The sequence below is a fragment of the Macaca nemestrina genome, chromosome 20 (assembly GCF_043159975.1).
Source record: "Macaca nemestrina isolate mMacNem1 chromosome 20, mMacNem.hap1, whole genome shotgun sequence".
NCBI classification, from domain to species: Eukaryota; Metazoa; Chordata; class Mammalia; order Primates; family Cercopithecidae; genus Macaca; species Macaca nemestrina.
The window spans coordinates 59194503-59214198 of NC_092144.1; the positions used below are offsets into that span (position 1 = coordinate 59194503).

General features: G+C 58.0%; 3 protein-coding genes and 2 pseudogenes across 3 annotated transcripts; all 5 read right to left on the minus strand.

The window, feature by feature from the left end:
- Nucleotides 1-22: 22 nt before the first annotated feature.
- Nucleotides 23-19224, minus strand: LHB (luteinizing hormone subunit beta). Its single transcript, NM_001365021.1, is given in 3 exon segments — nucleotides 23-355; nucleotides 10411-10578; nucleotides 19199-19224. Coding segments are annotated over 3 exon segments (426 nt in total). The 5' UTR covers nucleotides 19214-19224; the 3' UTR covers nucleotides 23-112.
- LOC105497353 (stabilizer of axonemal microtubules 3) lies at nucleotides 1814-4062 on the minus strand. Its single transcript, XM_024797755.2, has 5 exons — nucleotides 3873-4062; nucleotides 3408-3608; nucleotides 3146-3307; nucleotides 2735-2862; nucleotides 1814-2330 (listed from the first exon to the last, which is right to left on the minus strand). Exons 1-5 carry the CDS (start codon nucleotides 4026-4028, stop codon nucleotides 1958-1960), a joined length of 1020 nt encoding a protein of 339 aa, XP_024653523.2. The 5' UTR covers nucleotides 4029-4062; the 3' UTR covers nucleotides 1814-1957.
- Nucleotides 7144-9720, minus strand: LOC105497352 (neurotrophin-4-like; annotated as a pseudogene).
- LOC139360201 (stabilizer of axonemal microtubules 3-like) lies at nucleotides 12840-13800 on the minus strand (annotated as a pseudogene).
- Nucleotides 18098-19190, minus strand: LOC139355365 (choriogonadotropin subunit beta-like). The gene is made up of 3 exons (XM_071087404.1): nucleotides 19069-19190; nucleotides 18680-18847; nucleotides 18098-18444 (listed from the first exon to the last, which is right to left on the minus strand). The coding sequence occupies exons 2-3, from the start codon at nucleotides 18818-18820 to the stop codon at nucleotides 18130-18132; spliced, it is 456 nt and encodes a 151-aa protein (XP_070943505.1). The 5' UTR covers nucleotides 18821-18847; nucleotides 19069-19190; the 3' UTR covers nucleotides 18098-18129.
- Nucleotides 19225-19696: the final 472 nt, after the last annotated feature.

Consider the following 19696-nt stretch of genomic DNA (forward strand, 5'->3'; position numbering starts at 1 on the left):
CCACAGAAAGACACCTCCAGAGTGCGCACTGAGAAGCCTTTATTGCGGGAGGAACGGGGTGTCTGCTGGCTCCAGGAGTCAGGATGGACTTGGAGGGCTGGGGGGAGGGTCTTTAGAGGAAGAGGAGGCCTGGGAGTTGGGGGTGGTCACAAGTCAAAGGGTGGTCCTTGGGACCCCCGCAGTCAGAGGTGCTGCGGTGGCAGGGTCCACAACGACAGCTGAGAGCCACAGGGAAGGAGACCACTGGGTCCACGCCAGGCAGGCAGCCAGGGAGCTGGATGGAGTCGAAGCGCACCTCGCGGTAGGTGCACACCACCTGGGGCAGGGGCAGCAGGGCCGCCTGCAGCACCCGCATCTGGAGGATGTGTGGATAGGGGAGTGAGCATGTGCCTGGGGCCAGCGCCTCCGCTGACCTCCCAAGCTGCCTCCAAAGGTCCCAGACTCAGGAGTCCAGGAAGCCCTCTGTTCCCGCCCTCCCACACCCCATTCCCCAGCCCCCGACCAGACAGGCAGACCGCCCTTCCTCCCCCGCTGCCTCTGTGACCCGGCCCTGAGGTGGCAGCACCTGTCTCTGGCCTGGGGCAGCTCACCATGGTGGGGCAGTAGCCGGCACAGATGCTGGTGTTGACGGTGATGCACACGGGACAGGCCTCCTTCTCGGCAGCCAGGGTGGCATTGATGGGGCGGCACAGTGGCCGCAGCGGCTCCCTGGATGCCCGTGCCCCGCCCATGCTCAGCAGCAGCCACAGCAGCAGCCCCTGGGACAAGGACACTGCTTCAGCCCAGTCTGAGACCGCAGCCCCGTGCCCTGGCCCTCCCATTCCCTGGGGTACACCACGTGCAACGACCCAGAGACCCTTCCTGGCATCTCCTAGTCAGGACCCACCGCCCAGACACCTGCCTTTCAGTGCCCACCCCACAGCCCAGAGGACCTGAGATACCGCAACATTTCAGAAACCCACCCTCAGAGATTGCCCCAGCTGAAGCTTACTGGGGGTCACGCCCCTCCAGAAAGAGGCCTCCTTCCACAGCTCACACGCGTCTGCCCCTTCTCATGCCAGTGATGTCCTGGAAGGAGGTGGAAGGTGCCCAGGGGCCCTGCAGTCTTACCTGGAGCATCTCCATCCTTGATGCGTCCCCTGCCTCGTGTACCTGGCTTTATACTTCGGGGTTGTGGGGGCGGCAAGGCCACCAGGAGGTGGTAGGATGCTGGGGTAACCTGGACACTAATCCCCCCGGGGGCGAGAGGTGCACAAGGCCAGGGAGGCACAGGAGTGGCTCAGCAGAGCGCCCCAGCCCTCTCCCCTCAGTGGTCCAGCGCCAGGGATGAGGCAGAGACCACGGTGAAGTGACCTCAGAGACTCATCCATGGAGTGCTAGGGTCTAGTCAGCGTTGGAGGCACAGGAGTAGGGGGTAGAAAGGCCTGCCTCTGCCTATGGAGTTGTCTTGGGAGCCAGGAGGAGGCCGTGACCCGAGAAAGATGCTGGACTGAAGCCTCAACCCTCCTCCACTTGATGCATTCCTGTGCCACAGTCCTCACCGTGACCGTGCTGCCAGGGAAGCCACTTGACCCAGATGCCCCCCAACCAGGGATTCAGCCAGAGCCCCACCTCAGCCTTGGGGACCTCTGCCCGCCACACCCTCAAGCCAGGATGCCCGGAGGGGTCCCCGGAAATGGGTGTGGTTCAAGTGATTTAACTCATTTAATACGCCCTCAGGGTGCGTGTCCTGCCCGCAGGGCCACAGCCTCCAAGGACATTATCTGGACTTAGTCCCCTCTCCGCGATGCCGCAGCCGAGTGGGCGTGTCTGGGCTAGTCCCGCACCCACATTGCCGATAGAGGTAATGAGTGCAACTCAGGCCTGGTCCGGATCCTTCTTAGTGAGCGGAGATCCGGAGCTCGGCTCCGCCCCGCGGCCCAGGGGGCGTGTCCGGGGTGGGGCTGGCCCGGCCCGCTCACACCAGCGTCGGCTTCAAGCTGCTGTAGCTGGAGTTCTCGGTACTGTAGGCTTTCGGCACGCTGTGGATGCCCGGCAGGGGTTTCCAGTGGGGGCCGCCCCAGGGCGCCTCCAGCGGGCAGAAGCGGTCGAGCCCCCGGAGCGGGTGCAACGGGGGGCTGTAGGACTCCTGAGCCAGAGACAGGGCTCCGCGGTGCGGCACGGCCGAGGTCACCGGCCTGGCGCGTGGCACGCGGACCCGCGGTGGTCGGGGCGGCCGGGAGGAGCGCGGACAGGGCGGCCGCTGCGGGCCGTGGCCCCAGACCTGGGGCGTCTCTTCGAAGCTCCAGTAGGTCAGGGAGTCCTTGCGGGGGTATCCGGACAGCTCCGTCCTGTGGGAGCAGGGCAGGATAGTGAGGACCGCAGCCTGCGTTCCTGGGTCCTCGAGGTACTTAACGTCCTTGAAACTGAGCTTTCGCATCCTAGGGAAGGAAACGGGGGCTTTCGCTTCCTTGGAAAGGAGTATGTGGGGGCTCAAGTACGGAAAGAGGCCCTGCCCTCAGATCCAGAATCCCCTCAGCCGCTGTGCACGCTTCCTGTCCCTACCGCCGTTCCTGAGAGTTGACACTAAGGACTCCTGGGTGCTAAAAGAGGGAGGGGCTGGGGCCTGAACTTTGGGTTTTGCTGCTATAGGAGTCGAGGCTGAGACCACCGGGTCAGAGAATGGGAGCCAGCCCAGGGGCTCGGCGTGCACCGGCCAAGGCAGGAGGCGGTGCGGAGCGAGAGCCCGGCTTACTTGGGATAGAACCGAAAGTCCCGCGCCGAGGTGGTCAGATAGAGCTGGCGGCGGTCCAGGACGCCCCGGTCGGATACTGTGAAAGGCCGGCCAGACAGCTCGGGGTTCTTCGTCCAGGGAATTAGAGCCTGAGCAAGATTGGGGGAGGAGGCATACCCAAGACATAGATTTCCTACCCCGTTCAAAGCCCTAGTTTTAGCCCCGCAGAAGCTTCGGAGCCCTGAAGGTGAGTTTCTAGTCCCTGGTCCTTCTGGCCTGGCCTGAATGCCCAGCCCCTATCCCGGCTCCTCTAACCTCCCGATCCCGCCCCAGACCCTGTAGCCGCGCCCCAAGGCCATGATTTCTTCTGGCCCAGCCCCAGGCTCCCGGAACTCCGCCCCGTCTCGCCAGCGCCGGCTTCTACACCGCCACCTGGGAAGGCCCCCCGCGGTGGTGGTCTGCGAGTTGTAGGGGCTGGGCCCCGACGTGTTCGGGTACACGCGCATCCGGGTCGGGAGAGCCCCTGTACTGCGCCCTCGTCTCGCTGCTCTGGTACTTTGTGGTCAGTGGGAGGTGCCAGCCGCGGCGTCTGAGCTGTGGAAAGACGACCCGGAGACCCATGTGAAGGCGCAGGGGACTTAAATGCAGTCCCCCGCCCTGTCCCCCGCGGACTCCGGCACTCCCCAAACCTTACCTTTTCTCCTAAATCCTTGATACCTACAGTCCGTGTGGGGTCTGCAGGCTCTGGGGCTCTGGGCTGGGCGCAGGGCCCGCCATGGGTCTTGGGCACGTAGGCCGAGCCAGAGGTTGTCTCCCATCTGCTGAGGACCTCGTCGAAAGCCCAGATGCGAGAATCCTGCTTTGCAGCCGGGGGTAGAGGGTCCGCGACCGTGGACTGGAGAGAAGGCGCTGCACATCAGCTAGAAAGACTCAGGACTCCGTATCACCCCCCACCCCAAGCTCTGACCTCTTCCAGTCGGCCCCCAGCCCTTTCTCTGCAATCCCTGGCATTCAGCTTCCCTGGTGCCTCCTCTCTCAGACCCAGGACTCTAGGACCCTCCTCCTTCAGAGAGGAGTCCAAACTCCCAATCCCCTTTACTTAGCCCGTATCTTTCTGGGTCTCCAGTCCCCGCAGGGCCTCAGCCTAGGGTCTGCCCACCTGCACCGTGGGCGGGATGATGGGTACGGGTGGGATAATGCGGTGGGCAACGTAGCTGCTGGTGCGATGCCAGTTGGGCCTGGATCCAGGTACCTCGGTTGCAGAGATACGGCACCACGCTGGGCCACAGCACAGAGCCAAGCTGCCACCAGCCATAGTTTCACCTCCACCCGGTAACCAAGCAGTAGCTGGCTTGTTGTGGTTGTTGCCCCAGGTGACAGAACCTGCCCACCCTGAACCTAGCCAATCGAGGGCCTGCAGACATGTGGATGGATGGAGTGAGAAAGAGACCCAGAGATCAGAGGGACAGGGACCCCAAGAGGGGCACAGAGAAACACGGGGAGGGGGATGGAGACTCAAAGAGAGGAGGTCGGAAAGGGAAGGAGAAGTTCAGAATTTCAGAGACCCAGTGGGTGGGGGACAGAGAAACCCAAAAAGAAGGATAAGGACCTGGAGGTGTCAAGATCCAGACAGAGAGACAGAGACCCCTGCACTACACCTAGCAACTCAGGACCTCCATGAGAAACACCCCCTTCTTCCAGGGCCCAGATGCTCCCGGCTACTTCCTCTGTCTACCAGGCCTGCCCACCTCGGGGTAACGATTTCCAGACATCCCCTGGGCTCCCCGACCCTCCCTGCACGTCCTGAAGTAATCAGCACCAGCATTGGCTGTCCTGCCTGCCTTTGATTTGCCTGAAAAGTTCCACCTGGGTAGGCAGAGTGTGGAAAGAGGAGGGAACCACAGAGAAGTGCACAGGGACATAGCGAAAAAGATGGGCTTTGATGAGTGAGAAAGAAGTACAAGAGAGGAGAGAGAGAGGAAGGAAGAAACAGACCACATTGGAAATAGAGCTATTAGGACTGACCCAGAGGCTAGAGCCACTGGAAGTTAGAGACAGAGAGGAAGGTGGCAAAAAAGGGCAAAATCACAGATAGTAAACAAAGAGATGTAGAAACTGAGGCAGTCACGCCCCAGCCCGCCCAGGGGCCTGGTCTGTGCAGATGGGTGGAGGGGATGCCTATGTCTTTTGCTCAAAGCTGGACCTGAGAGAGAGAGGGAGAGAGACAGAGAGATTGTGTGTGTGTGTATGTGTGTGTTGGCAACACATGTGGGGCGATGGGTAATACGTCATGGGCTGTTGTGAAGGCCTATGATCTCGCCCTGGCTTCCTTGTAACTTCTTCACTATAAAGAGCTTTTGGTCACCAGGCACGGTGGCTCACTCCTGTAATCCCAGCACTTTGGAAGGCTGAGGCATGCGGATCACTTGAGGTGAGGAGTTTGAGACCAGCCTGGCCAACATGGCAAAACCCTGTCTCTACCAAAAAATACAAAAATTAGCCACGCTTGGTGGCGCGCACCTGTAATCCCAGCTAAGGCAGGAGAATCACTTGAACTTGAGAGGTGAATGTTTCAGTGAGTTCAGATTGCGCCACTGCACTTTAGCCTGGGTGACAGAGAAAGACTCTATCCAAAAAAAAAAAAAAAAAAAGAGCTTTAGGTCAAGGCCTCTGCCTCCTCCACCCCCATTATCTCATCCCACCAGCCCATTCTTCAGACAAGGAAAACTGAGGCTGCCTTCTGCAGCCAGGCCCAGAATCCCACTTACCCCTCCTCCCCCATTCAGGCTTCTGGGGCCCTTCTGTTGGATTTTTCTGGCCCTACTCAAGGGCTCTCAATGCACAGTGACCCCTGATCCTAGCCAGGAGGCAGGCTAGTTAGTCAGAACCTCATGCCCCACTCAAGCTGGACAAATTTTTTTTTTTTTTTTTTTTTGAGACAGAGTTTCACTCCTTTTGCCCAGACTGGAGTGCAATGACATGGCCTTGGCTCACTGCAAGCTCTGCCTCCCAGGTTTAAGCAATTCTCCTGCCTCACCCTCCGGAGTAGTTTGAATTACAAGCACCTGCCACCATGCCCAGCTGATTTATTTTTATAATTTTAGTAGAGACGGGGTTTCACCATGTTGGCCAGACTGGTCTTGAGCTCCTGACCTCAGGTGATTCGCCCACCTCGGCCTCCCAAAGTGCTGGGATTACAGGCGTGAGTCATCACACCCGGCCATCAAGCTGGACAATTTTAAGGTCTGTTTCTTTCCCAATGTAGGGTAAAAACTGGGACAAGGAAAAGGGCTAGAAACCTGACTCCATCTCCCCACCCAGGCCTGAACTCTCCAGCATCCTGATGACTTCTCATACAACCTTGTTTGTACTCCCCCTGTGATGGGTGGCTCATTACCTCACAAGAGACTATTCTAAGCCAACGCCTGCCCCCTCTCACCAAGTAAGATTTCCCATTTGAACCCCAGCTCCCAGACACTTAAAGGCCTTCTGTGGACCATGTTCTCAAGGTCCCCTGGCCATCTGCTTGCATGTTCCAGTGTCTCTCCTTCCCCAACCACATCTTGAAATGTCCCCTCCCACTCTCCAGGATGAGCAAGGTGGTAACCTCTGAGACTAAGTAGTCAGTAACTTAACGCCAAGGGCCACCAATGATCAAATCCATGAGAGTTGATCTGAGGAGTTTTGTATTAGGACTAAGAAACAGTAAACACTCAGTAAATAGTGGCTCTTATTATCATCATCATCTTTTTCTTTTCTTTTTTTTTTTTTTTTTGAGACGAAGTCTCGCTCTTGTCCCCCAGGGTGGAGTGCAGTGGGGTGATCTCGGCTCACTGCAAACTCCACCTCCCAGGTTCAAGCAATTCTCCTGCCTCAGCCTCCTGAGTAGCTGGGATTACAGGCACCTGCCACCACACCCGGCTAATTTTTTTTTTGTATTTTTAGTAGAGATGGGGTTTCACTATGTTAGCCAGGATGGTCTCGGTCTCCTGACCTTGTGATCCGCCCATCTCGGCCTCCCAAAGTGCTGAGATTACAGGCGTGAGCCACCGCGCCCTGCCAATTTTTTCTATTTTAAGTAGAGACGGGGTTTCACCATGTTGGCCAGGTTGGTCTCAAACTCCTGACCTCAGGTGATCCGCCCACCTTGGCCTCCAAAAGTTCTGGAATTACAGGCATGAGCCACTGCACCTGGGTATCATCATCATCATTCTTACCCTCAAGTTGCTCCAGGAGCACTCCTATTCAACCTTCAAAACCCCATATGGTTTCACCCATCCTGCAGAGACTAAGCTCAAAATCATAGAATTGTGATTTTGTGATCATTTGATGAGTTCCCAAACTGGGATCCTTAGAGCAACTGGGCCCCCTGAGGTCTCTCAGCATCCAGTTCAGTTCTTTTCTGCCTGACCAGTTACTGGGCACGGGCCTCAAGCCCAGCCAGTCCAACTGAGGAGTGTGCAGGCACAGACAGTGTCAATTCGAATCCATCGCCAGCCCATACGGCCCTGGGCATCAGCGATCAATGCCCGTACTTAGGACTGCTTGGTCTTGCACTCAGACACCCAGTGCCTTTGGTCCACACCCCAGCAGCCCCCTCCACCTGCCCCCGGGCCACCTTCCTCAGAGTTATCAGCCTTGCAGCGAGTTTCAAAGAAGTACTGGCGGAGGGGACTGCCACCAGCTGCAGGCACCTCGCCCAACACCTCCACCTCACGCCCACGCAAGTCCACAGCGGTCCGGGAGTCAGTCACCCAGCCGCTGACTGCGTCGCGGCCAGTTCACCCCGACGACTCCCTGGTGCAGTTTCACTCACCCCACACCAGCTGCGGTTGGCCAGGGTGCCTGCTGACTCTCGAAAGGCCCCAGCCTCCAGCAGGAGAAGCAGAGGGGGCCCAGCAGAAGCACCCCTAGACAGGACCACTCGGTGGGGGGGGACAGAAGGTCCCACTCAGGGCCAGAAATGGGGGTAATGTCGAGGGTGAGGTTGGGACTCAATTGGCACACTGGGGAGGAGGAAAAGGAGGAGGATGGGGAGGGAGCATGAGGGGAGGGGGAGCAGTTCTCGGAGCACCTGGAGACAGAGAGCAGGAGGCTGGGATTAGAGAAAGGGGTGAAAACTTCAGTGGGGACAGAAGTTGGAAACCCCAGGGGAGGCTTGCCTGCCAGGATTGTGGGGAAGCTCTTGTTCTAGAAGTTTGGGGGATCCTATATCTAACACTTGCATAACGCCCAAATTGTAGATTAATAATAAATATACAACTACTACTGTGACTCACGCCTGTAATCCCAGCGCTTTGGGAGGCCGAGGTGGGCGGCTCACATGAGGTGAGGAGTTCAAGACCAGCCCGGCCAACTTGGTGAAACTCTGTAGCTACTAAAATTTCAAAATTAGCCAGGCATGGTGGCACACGTGACTATAATCCCAGCTACTCCAGAGGCTGAGGAAGGAGAATTGCTTAAACCCAGGAGGCAGAGGTTGCAGTGAGCCAAGATTGTACCATTACACTCTAGCCTGGGCAACAAGAGCGAAAATCCATATCAAAAATAAATAATAATAATAGAATAAAAATAAGTATTCAACTACTATTACTTAATAGCAACAGATGATGAAATACAGGCTCAGAGAAATTAATGATTTGTGTCCGGTCACACAGCCAGCAGATGGCACAGATGGGACTTAAAGTCTGGGTAACTGCACTCTGCCATCCTTCCTGTACAACTCTGAGGAAACATAAGTCTTGCATCTTGTAGGATGTTCCAATCAATTTTTTTTTTTTTTTGAGACAGAGTCTCACTCTGCCCATGCTGGAGTGCAGTGGCACAATCTCGGCTCACTGCAACGTCTGCCTCATGGGTTCAAGTGATTCTCCTGCCTCAGTCTTCTCAGTAGCTGGAATTACAGGCGCCTGCCGCCGTGCCCAGCTGATTTTTGTATTTTTAGTAGACATGGGCTTTCACCATCTTGGCCAGACTGGTCTTGAACTCCCGATTTCAAGCGATACTTCTGCCTTGGCTTCCAAAACTGCTGGGATTACAGGCGTGAGACACCACGCCTGATCCCAAACAAATTGTTTTAATACGAGATCTTGCTGACTCCCCGCTGCACTTGAAATCCTGGGCTCAAGCAATCCTCCTGCTGTGGCTCCTGAGTAGCTGGGACTACAGACTAAGCCACCACGCCTGGCCACATTCTACAATTTGGAGAAAGGCCACAACCTGGAATCCTAGGGAGACCCCAGTTCACCTCAAAACTGCCACTAAGGAGGGAAAACGCTGCCCCTCTGAGACAGGCTTCAGTTTTCCCGTGTGTGAAATTGACCTGGCGCTGGGAGAGGCTGGTGGAGGCTTGGATGTTGCAGTTTCTCTACAACATTCTGGAAGCCTGTGGTTCTAGGAAAGGGTGGTGTGGAGAAGACTGGGAAACAGCCAGTGGTTACCAGACCTGTCAGCACCTCCTCCACCTTGGAGCTCTGGGGCTGGGAGTCCCCAGGCTTCGGGGGGCCCCTGTGGAGGACACAGCTGGCTCCCTCTTTCCTGACATCTCAGGAGAGGGAGGGGGCAACCACTTAGGGGAAGAAAAGATCAGGCAGGGTATACAGGCAGGTGGGGAAGGGGCCAAATCCCTGAACACCCCCTCCCCAGAGTTCCTCTTGAAGTGCAGGGTACCCAGGAGTCAAGTCCCCGCCCCCTTTCCGAGGCCCCTTTTCTACCCAGGTGATGGCTCCTGGCAGGGATGGGAAGCAGATGGAGAGAGGGTAGGGAAGAGGAGGAGAAGGGAGGAGCAGTGCTTGAAGGAGGCTGGAAGAGATGACATCCCCCTCCGCCCATTCATTCAATTCAGGTTCCCACCCCGGCACCTGCACTGCCAGTGCCAACCTCAGAGGGAGGAAGAGGCAGCTCAGCCTAGAAGGCTCAGGCCCTGCCCCCTGGGCCACACTGACCATGTGGCCTTCCTTCTCCCCACAGAAGGTGAGACCATGGACACCTCCTGAGTTGGATGACATCCCCTGTCCCCACCCTGTTTTTACCAGAGTTCTGACAGTGTGACTTTGTAAAAAATGGTTTTGAAGCTGGACCCACCCTGCGTGTGTGTGGTTGCCCTGAGTCCACAGAAAGACACCCTCAGAGTGCGCACCGAGAAGCCTTTATTGCGGGAGGAACGGGGTGTCTGCTGGCTCCAAAAGTCGGGATGGACTTGGAGGGCTGGGGGGAGGGTCCTTTGAGGAAGAGGAGGCCTGGAGGTGGGGGTCATCACAGGTCAAAGGGTGGTCCTTGGGACCCCCACAGTCAGAGGTGCTGCGGCGGCAGAGTCCACAGCGACAGCTGAGAGCCACGGGGACGGAGACCACGGGGTCCACGCCAGGCGGGCAGCCAGGGAGCCGGATGGACTCGAAGCGCACCTCGCGGTAGTTGCACACCACCTGGGGCACTGGCGGCAGGACCGCCTGCAGCACCCGCACCTGGAGGATGTGTGGATAGGGGAGTGAGCATGTGCCTGGGGCCAGCGCCTCCGCTGACCTCCCAAGCTGCCCCCAAAGGTCCCAGACTCAGGAGTCCAGGAAGCCCTCTGTTCCCGCCTCCCACACCCCATTCCCCAGCCCCGGACCAGACAGGCAGACCGCCCTTCCTCCCCCGCTGCCTCTGTGATCCGGCCCTGAGGTGGCAGCACCTGCTGCTGGCCTGGGGCAGCTCACCATGGTGGGGCAGTAGCCGGCACAGATGGTGGTGTTGACGGTGATGCACACGGGGCAGGCCTCCTTCTCGGCAGCCAGGGTGGCATTGATGGGGCGGCACAGTGGCCGCAGCGGCTCCCTGGATGCCCGTGCCCCGCCCATGCTCAGCAGCAGGCACAGCAGCAGCCCCTGGGACAAGGACACTGCTTCAGCCCAGTCTGAGACCACAGCCCCGTACCCTGGCCCTCCCATTCCCCGGGTACACCACGTGCAACGACCCAGAGACCCTTCCTGGCATCTCCTAGTCAGGACCCACCGCCCAGACACCTGCCTTTCAGAGCCCACCCCACAGCCCAGAGGACCTGAGATACCGCAACATTTCAGATCCCCACCCTCAGGGATTGCCCCACCTGAAGCTTACTGGGGGTCACGTCCCTCCGGAAAGAGGCCTCCTTCCACAGCTCACACGCGTCTGCCCCTTCTCATGCCAGTGATGGCCTGGAAGGAGGTGGAAGGTGCCCAGGGGCCCTGCAGTCTTACCTGGAGCATCTCCATCATTGGTGCGTCCCGGGCCTCGTGTACCTGGCTTTATACCTCCGGGTTGTGGGGGCGGCAAGGCCACCAGGAGGTGGTAGGATGCTGGGGTGACCTCGACACTAACACCCCGGGGGGTGAGAGGTGCACAAGGCCAGGGAGGCACAGGAGTGGCTCAGCGGGGCGTCCCAGCCCTCTCCCCTCAGTGGTCCAGCGCCAAGAGTGAGGCAGAGACCACGGTGAAGTGACCTCAGAGACTCAGTCGTCCAGTGCTAGGGTCTAGTCGGCGTTGGAGGCACAGGAGTAGGGTGTAGGAAAACCGGCCTCTGCCTATCGTGCGGTCTTGGGAGCCAGAGGAGGCCGTGACCCAAGAAAGGTGCTGGACTGAAGCCTCAACCCTCCTCCATTTAAGGCATTCCTGCGCCACAGTCCAACCTCCCAGGAGGGGCGCGGCTTCGGACTTAGCTTCTGCCCAATCCGCGAGGGTCTCCCCGTGACTTTGCAGCCAAGGAAGTTGCTTGACCCAGATGCCCCGCAGCGAACGATTCAGCCAGAGCCCCACATCTCCCTTAGGGACCTCCGCCCACCCTACCCTCAAGCTAGGATGCCCGGAGCGGTCCCCGGAAATGGGGTGGCTCAGATGATTTAACTCATTATTTAATACGCCCGCAGGGGGCGTGTCCTGCCCGAGGGGTCAAGCCTCGACGGACGTTATCTGGACTTAGTCCCTTCCTCTCAATACCGCAGCTGAGTGGGCGTGTCTGGGTTAGTCCCGCCCCCACATTGCGGACAGAAGTAATAAGTGGGAGCCAGCCTGAGTCTGGACCCCTCGTAGTGGGCTTACTGGGGGTCACGCCCCTCCAGATAAAGACCTTCCACAACTCACACGCGTCTACCCCTTCTCATGCCAGTGATGGCCTGGAAGAAGGTGGAAGGTGCTCAGGAGCCCTGCAGTCTTTTTTTTTTGTTTTGTTTTTTGTTTTTTGTTTTTTGTTTTTTGAGATGGAGTCTCGCTCTGTCGCCCAGGCTGGAGTGCAGTGGCGCGATCTCGGCTCACTGCAAGCTCCGCCTCCTGGGTTTACGCCATTCTCCTGCCTCAGCCTCCTGAGTAGCTGGGACTACAGGCGCCCGCCACCGCGCCCGGCTAATTTTTTGTATTTTTAGTAGAGACGGGGTTTCACCGTGGTCTCGATCTCCTGACCTTGTGATCCGCCCGCCCCGGCCTCCCAAAGTGCTGGGATTACAGGCGTGAGCCACCGCGCCCGGCCAAGCCCTGCAGTCTTACCTGGAGCATCTACATCCTTGGAGGTCCCGAGCTCCGCTCCGCCCCTATCCAGGGGGCGTGTCGGGGTGGGGCTGGCCCGGCCGACTCCCACTAGCGCCGGCTTCAAGCTGGCGGAGCGGGAGTTCTGGGGGCTGTAGGCTTTCGGCACGCTGTGGATGCCCGGCAAGGGCTTCCAGGGGGGCCACCCCAGGGCGCCTCCAGCGGACGGAAGCGGTCGAGCCGCCGGAGCGCGTGCAGCGAGGGGCTGTAGGACTCCTGAGCCAGAGTCAAGGCCCCGCGGTGCTGCGGGAATCCCTCTCCTTCGGCCTCTACAGCCATGTCGGCCACGGCCCTGGCACCCCGCCCCAGAGTCAGAGCCCTTCCTTCCACCCACGCCAGGGAACTTCAGTTTCCTTCCTCAAACCCGAACCCTTCCCAGCTTCACCTCTCTAAATCCAAGCACCTCCTGCTGGTCAAGGAACTCAAACCCAAGCCCCCAGTTACCAAAAACAACCTCTCTGGTTCCGCTCCCGGTGTTAAACCGTCTTGGTGTGGCCACTGGAGCTGAGCTCTCCCACCTCCCATCCGACCCCGTCTCAGAATATTCTAGTCTCGTCCCCACCCACAGTCCGCCCACTAGCTCCGCAGCAGCTTAGGAGCCCTGAAGGTGAGTTTCCAGCCCCCGTCCTGGCCTGGCCTCGAGGCCCAGCCCCCCGCGGTGGTGGTCTGCGACTTGTGAGGAGCTGGGGCCCGACGTATTCGGGGACGCGCGCGTCCTGGTCGGGAGAGCCGGTGTACTGCGCCCTCCTCTCGCTGTGCGGTATTTTGTGGTCAGTGGGAGGCCCCAGCCGCGGTATCTGAGGTGCCGAAAGGCGGCCTGGAGACCCTTGTGAAGGCGCAGGGGACTCAAATGCAGTCTCCCGTCCTGTCCCCTGAGGACTCTGGCACTCCCCAAACCTTAACTTTTCTCTCCATTCCTTGATCCCCACAGTCCGCGTGGGGTCTGCAGGCTCTGGGGCTCTGGGCTGGGCGCAGGGCCCGCCATGGGTCTTGGGCACGTAGGCCGAGCCAGAGGTTGTCTCCCATCTGCTGAGGACCTCGTCGAAAGCCCAGATGCGAGAATCCTGCTTTGCAGCCGGGGGGTAGAGGGTCCGCGACCGTGGACTGGAGAGTAGGCGCTGCACATCAGCTAGAAAGACTCAGGACTCCGTATCACCCCCCACCCCAAGCTCTGACCTCTTCCAGTCGGCCCCCGGCCCTTTCCTCTGCAATCCCTGGCATCCAGCTTCCCTGGTGCCTCCTCTCTCAGACCCAGGGCTCCAGGACACTCCAGCTTCAGAGAGGAGTCCAAGCTCCCAATCCCCTTTACTCAGCACCTATCTTTCTGGGTCCCCAGCCCCGCAGGGCTTCAGCCTAGGGTCAATTCACCTGCACCGTGGGTGGGAGGAAGGGCACGGGTGGGATAATGCGGTGGGCAACGCAGGTGCTGGTGAGATGCCAGTTGGGCCAGGATCCAGGCATCTCGGTTGCAGAGATGGAAGACCGCGGCGGGGGGGGGGGGGTGGGGGGGGCGGGGGTGGAGCACAGTGCAGAGCCAGGGTGCCACTGGCCATGGTTCCTCCCCCTCCCTATAGCCAAGCAAGTGCTGGCTTGTTGTTGCTGTTGCGGCAGGTGACAGAACCCGCCCATCCTGAAAGTAGCCAATGAAGGGCCTGTAGGCACGTGGATGGATGGAGTGAAAAGGACCCAGAGACAGAGGGACAGGGAACCCAAGAGGGGCACAGAGAAACGCGGGGAGGGGGATGGAGACTCAGACAAGAGGGAAGAAGAGGAAGGAGAAGTTCAGAATTTCAGAGACCCAGGGGGATAGGGGAGACAGAGACCCAGAAAGAGGAACAGAGACCTGGGAATCCAGACAGATAGAGACCCCTGCACTGCACATAGCACCTCAGGACATCCATGAGAAACACCCCTCTTTCCTCCAAGGTCCAGAAGCTCCTGCTGCTTCCTCCTTCTGCCAGGACTGCCCACCTTGGGGTAATGATTTCCAGAGGTCCCTGGGGCTCCCCCACTATCACCCCATGTGCTGGAGGGGTCAGCGCTGGCGTCAGCTGTCCTGCCTGCCTTTTTTTTTTTTTTGAGACGGAGTCTCGCTCTGTCGCCCAGGCTGGAGTGCAGTGGCCTGATCTCAGCTCACTGCAAGCTCCGCCTCCCGGGTTTACGCCATTCTCCTGCCTCAGCCTCCCGAGTAGCTGGGACTACAGGCGCCCGCCACCTCGCCCAGCTAGCTTTTTGTATTTTTTTTAGTAGAGACGGGATTTCACCATGTTATCCAGGATGGTCTCGCTCTCCTGACCTCATGATCCGCCCATCTCGGCCTCCCAAAGTGCTGGGATTACAGGCTTGAGCCACCGCGCCTGACCCCTGCCTGCCTTTAATTTGCTGGAAAAGTTCCACCTGGGTAGGCTGAGTGGGCAAAGAGGAAGGACCCACAGAGAAGTGCACAGGGACATAGTGAAAAAGACGGGCCTTGATGTGTGAGAAGGAAATACAGCAAGAAAGGGGAGAGACAGGGAGGAAGAAAGAGACTACAATGGAAAGGGAGCTATTAGTACTAACCCAGAGGTGAGAGATACTGGAAGTTACAGACAGAGAGTAAGGTGGCAAAAGGATCAACATCACAGATTGAAAACAAGGAGATGTAGAAATGGAGGCAACCATGCTCCACCCCGCCCCAGGGCCTGGTCTGTATAGATGGGGGGAGAAGAAGCCTATGTCCCGTGCTCAAATCTGGACGTGAGAGAGAGAGAGAGAGAGATGTGTGATGTGTGGTTGTGTGTTGGCAACACATGTGGGGAGATGGGTAATAGGTAAAGGGCTACTTTGAAGTCCTGTGGTCTGTCCCAGAGAGAGAGAGAAAAAAAAAAAGAAAGAGAGAGAAACTCCGTGTGTGTGTGTGTGTGTGTGTGTGTGTTCGCAACACATGTGGGGAGATGGGTAATAGGTGAAGGGCTATTGTGAACTTCTTTGGTCTGTCCCTGGCTTCCCTTGTCATTTCTTCACTATAAAGAGCTTTTGGTCAGTGGATGCGGTGGCTCGCTCCTGTAATCCCAGCACTTTGAGCGGCTGAGGCGGGCAGACTACTTGAGGTTAGGTGTTTGAGAGCAGCCTGGCCAACATGGCAAAACCCTGTCTCTACCAAAAAACATAAAAATTAGCCAGGCATGGTGGGACCCACCTGTAATCCCAGCTAAGGCAGGAGAATCACTTGAACCCGGGAAGTGAATGCTGCAGTGAGCTCAGATGGCGCCACTGCACTCCAGCCTGGGCGACAGAGCAAGACTCTATCTCAAAAAAAAAAAAAAAAAAAAAAAAAAGAGCTTTAGGTCAAGGCCTCTGCCTCCAGAACCCCCATAATCTCATCCCACTGGCCCATTCTTCAGACAAGGAAAACTGAGGCTGCCTTCTGCAGTCAGGCCCAGAATCCCACTTACGCCTCCTCCCCCATTCAGGCTTCTGGGGCCCTTCTGTTGGATTTTGCTGGCCCTACTCAAGGGCTGTCAATGCACACTGACCCCCTGATCCAGCCAGGGGGCCGGCAAGTTAGTCAGAACGTCATGTCCCACTTAAGCTGGACATTTTTTTTTTTTTTTTTGAGACGGAGGAGTTTCCCTCTTTTTGCCCAGCCTGGAGTGCAATGGCACAGTCTCAGCTCACTGCAACCTCTGCCTCCCAGGTTCAAGTGATTCTCCTGCCTCACCCTTCAGAGTAGCTTGGATTAGAGGCACTCACCACCACGTCCAGCTAATTTCTTTTTATAATTTTAGTAGAGACGGGGTTTCACCTTGAATGCTTGACCTCAGGTGATTCGCCTGCCTCAGCCTCCCAAAGTGCTGGGATTACAGGCGTGAGTCATCACACTCTGTATCAAGCTGGATAATTTTAAGGTCTTTTGCTTTCCTGATGTAGGGTAGAGGTTGAGACAGGGAAGAGGGCTAGAAACCTGACTCCAACTCCCTGCCCAGGGCTGAACTCTCCAGCATCCTGATCACTTCTTATTCAACCTTGCTTGTACTCCCCCTGTGATGGGGGGCTCATTACCTCACAACAGAATATTATAAGCCAACGCCTGCCCCCCCCCACCAAGTAATATTTCACATTTGAACCCCAGCTCCCAGACACTTAAAAGCCTTCTGTGGACCACGTTCTAAAGGTCCCCTGGCCATCTGCTTGCATGTTCCAGTTTCTCTCCTTCCCCATCCACATAATGAAATGTGCCCTCCCTCTCTCCAGGATGAGCAACATGGTGTCCACTGACCCTGGGCAGTCAGCCACTTAACACCAAAGGCCACCAATGATCAAATCCACAAGAGTTGATCTGAGGAGTTATGTATTAGGGCTGAGAAAGAGTAAACACTCAATAAATAGTGGTTATTCGTTTTTTTTTTTTTTTTTAATTCTTTTGAGACGGAGTCTCCTTCTGTCGCCCAGGCTGGAGTGCTGTGGCCGGATCTCAGCTCACTGCAAGCTCCGCCTCCTGGGTTCCAGCCATTCTTCTGCCTCAGCCTCCCGAGTAGCTGGGACTACAGGCACCCGCCACCTCGCCCAGCTAGTTTTTTGTATTTTTTTTTTTTTTAGTAGAGGCGAGGTTTCACCGTGTTAGCCAGGATGGTCTCGATCTGCTGACCTCGTGATCCGCCCATTTCGGCCTCCCAAAGTTCTAGGATTACAGGCTTGAGCCACCGTGCCCTGCCAAATAGTGGTTATTCTTATCATCATCATCATAATTACTACCCTCAAGTTCCTCCGGGAGAACTCCTATTCAAACTTCAAAACCACATATGGTTTCACCCATCTTGCAGAGATTGAGCTCCAATTCAGAGAGTTGTGATATTGTGATCATTTGTTGAGTTCTCAAACTGGGGTCCTTAGAGCAGCAGGGCCATCCCTGAGGAGGGGAAGGGAAAGGCAGTGGATGAAGGAGAATGGAAGAGATGACATCCGCCTCAGCCCATTCATCCCATTCATATCCCCACCCCCCATCTGTACTGCCAGTGCCACCCTCAGAGGGAGGAAGAGAGAGCTCGGCCTTGAAGGCTCAGGCCCTGCCCCACGGGGGCACAATGACCATGTGGCCTTCCTTCTCCCCACAGAAGGCGAGACCATGGACACCTCCTGAGCTGGATGTCATCCCCTGACCCCATCCTGTTTTCTTTTTTTGTTGTTGAAATGGAGTCTCACTCTGTGGACCAAGCTGGATTGCAGTGGCACCATCTCGGCTCACTGCATACTCCTCCTCCCGCGTTCACACCATTCTCCTGCCTCAGCCTCCCAAGTACCTGGGACTACAGGCACCCGCCACCACTCCCGCCTAATTTTGTATTTTGAGTAGAGACGGGGTTTCACCATGTTAGCCAGGATGGTCTGGATCTCCTGACCTAGTGATCCGCCCACCTCAGTCTCCCATAGTGCTGGGATTACAGGCATGAGCCACAGCGTCCAGCCATCCACCTTGTATTCTTTTTTTTTTTTTTTTTTTTTGAGACGGAGTCTCGCTCTGTCGCCCAGGCTGGAGTGCAGTGGCGCGATCTCGGCTCACTGCAAGCTCCGCCTCCCGGGTTCACGCCATTCTCCTGCCTCAGCCTCCTGAGTAGCTGGGACTACAGGTGCCCACAACCGCGCCCGGCTAATTTTTTGTATTTTTAGTAGAGACGGGGTTTCACCGTGGTCTCGATCTCCTGACCCTGTGATCCGCCCGCCTCGGCCTCTCAAAGTGCTGGGATTACAGGCGTGAGCCACCGCGACCGGCCCACCTTGTATTCTATCAGAGATCTGACAGTGTGACTTTGTAAAAAATGGTTTTGAAGCTGGACCCACTCTGCGTGTGTGTGGTTGCCCTGAGCCCACAGAAAGACACCTCCAGAGTGCAGATTGAGAAGCCTTTATTGCGGGAGGAACGGGGTGTCTGCTGGCTCCAGGAGTCGGGATGGACTTGGAGGGCTGGGGGGAGGGTCCTTTGAGGAAGAGGAGGCCTGGAGGTGGGGGTCATCACAGGTCAAAGGGTGGTCCTTGGGACCCCCACAGTCAGAGGTGCTGCGGCGGCAGAGTCCACAACGACAGCTGAGAGCCACGGGAACGGAGACCACGGGGTCCACGCCAGGCGGGCAGCCAGGGAGCCGGATGGACTCGAAGCGCACCTCGCGGTAGTTGCACACCACCTGGGGCACGGGCGGCAGGATCACCGGCAGCACCCGCATCTGGAGGATGTGTGGATAGGGGAGTGAGCATGTGCCTGGGGCCAGCGCCTCCGCTGACCTCCCAAGCTGCCCCCAAAAGTCCCAGACTCAGGAGTCCAGGAAGCCCTCTGTTCCCGCCCTCCCACACCCCATTCCCCAGCCCCCGACCAGACAGGCAGACCGCCCTTCATCCCCTGCTGCCTCTGTGACCCGGCCCTGAGGTGGCAGCACCTGCCCCTGACCCTGGGCAGCTCACCATGGTGGGGCAGTAGCCGGCACAGATGGTGGTGTTGACGGTGATGCACACGGGGCAGGCCTCCTTCTCGGCAGCCAGGGTGGCATTGATGGGGCGGCACAGTGGCCGCAGCGGCTCCCTGGATGCCCGTGCCCCGCCCATGCTCAGCAGCAGGCACAGCAGCAGCCCCTGGGACAAGGACACTGCTTCAGCCCAGTCTGAGACCGCAGCCCCGTGCCCTGGCCCTCCCATTCCCCGGGTACACCACGTGCAACGACCCAGAGACCCTTCCCGGCATCTCCTAGTCAGGACCCACCGCCCAGACACCTGCCTTTCAGCGCCCACCCCACAGCCCAGAGGACCTGAGATACCCCAACGTTTCAGATCCCCACCCTCAGGGACTGCCGCACCTGAAGCTTACTGGGGGTCACGCCCCTCCAGAAAGAGGCCTCCTTCCACAGCTCACACGCGTCTGCCCCTTCTCATGCCAGTGATGGCCTGGAAGGAGGTGGAAGGTGCCCAGGGGCCCTGCAGTCTTACCTGGAGCATCTCCATCCTTGGTGCGTCCCCTGCCTCGGCTTTATACCTCCGGGTTGTGGGGGCGGCAAGGCCACCAGGAGGTGGTAGGATGCTGGGGTGACCTCGACACTAACACCCCGGGGGGTGAGAGGTGCACAAAGCAAGGGAGGGGCAAGAGTGGCTCAGCGGGGCGTCCCAGTCCTCTCCCCTCAGTGGTCCAGCGCCAAGAGTGAGGCAGAGACCACGGTGAAGTGACCTCAGAGACTCAGTCGTCCAGTGCTAGGGTCTAGTCGGCGTTGGAGGCACAGGAGTAGGGTGTAGGAAAACCAGCCTCTGCCTTCGTGCGGTCTTGGGAGCCAGGAGGAGGCCGTGACCCGAGAAAGGTGCTGGACTGAAGCCTCAACCCTCCTCCATTTAAGGCATTCCTGCGCCACAGTCCAACCTCCCAGGAGGGGCGCGGCTTCGGACTTAGCTCCTGCCCAATCCGAGAGGGCCTCCCCGTGACTTTGCAGCCGGGGA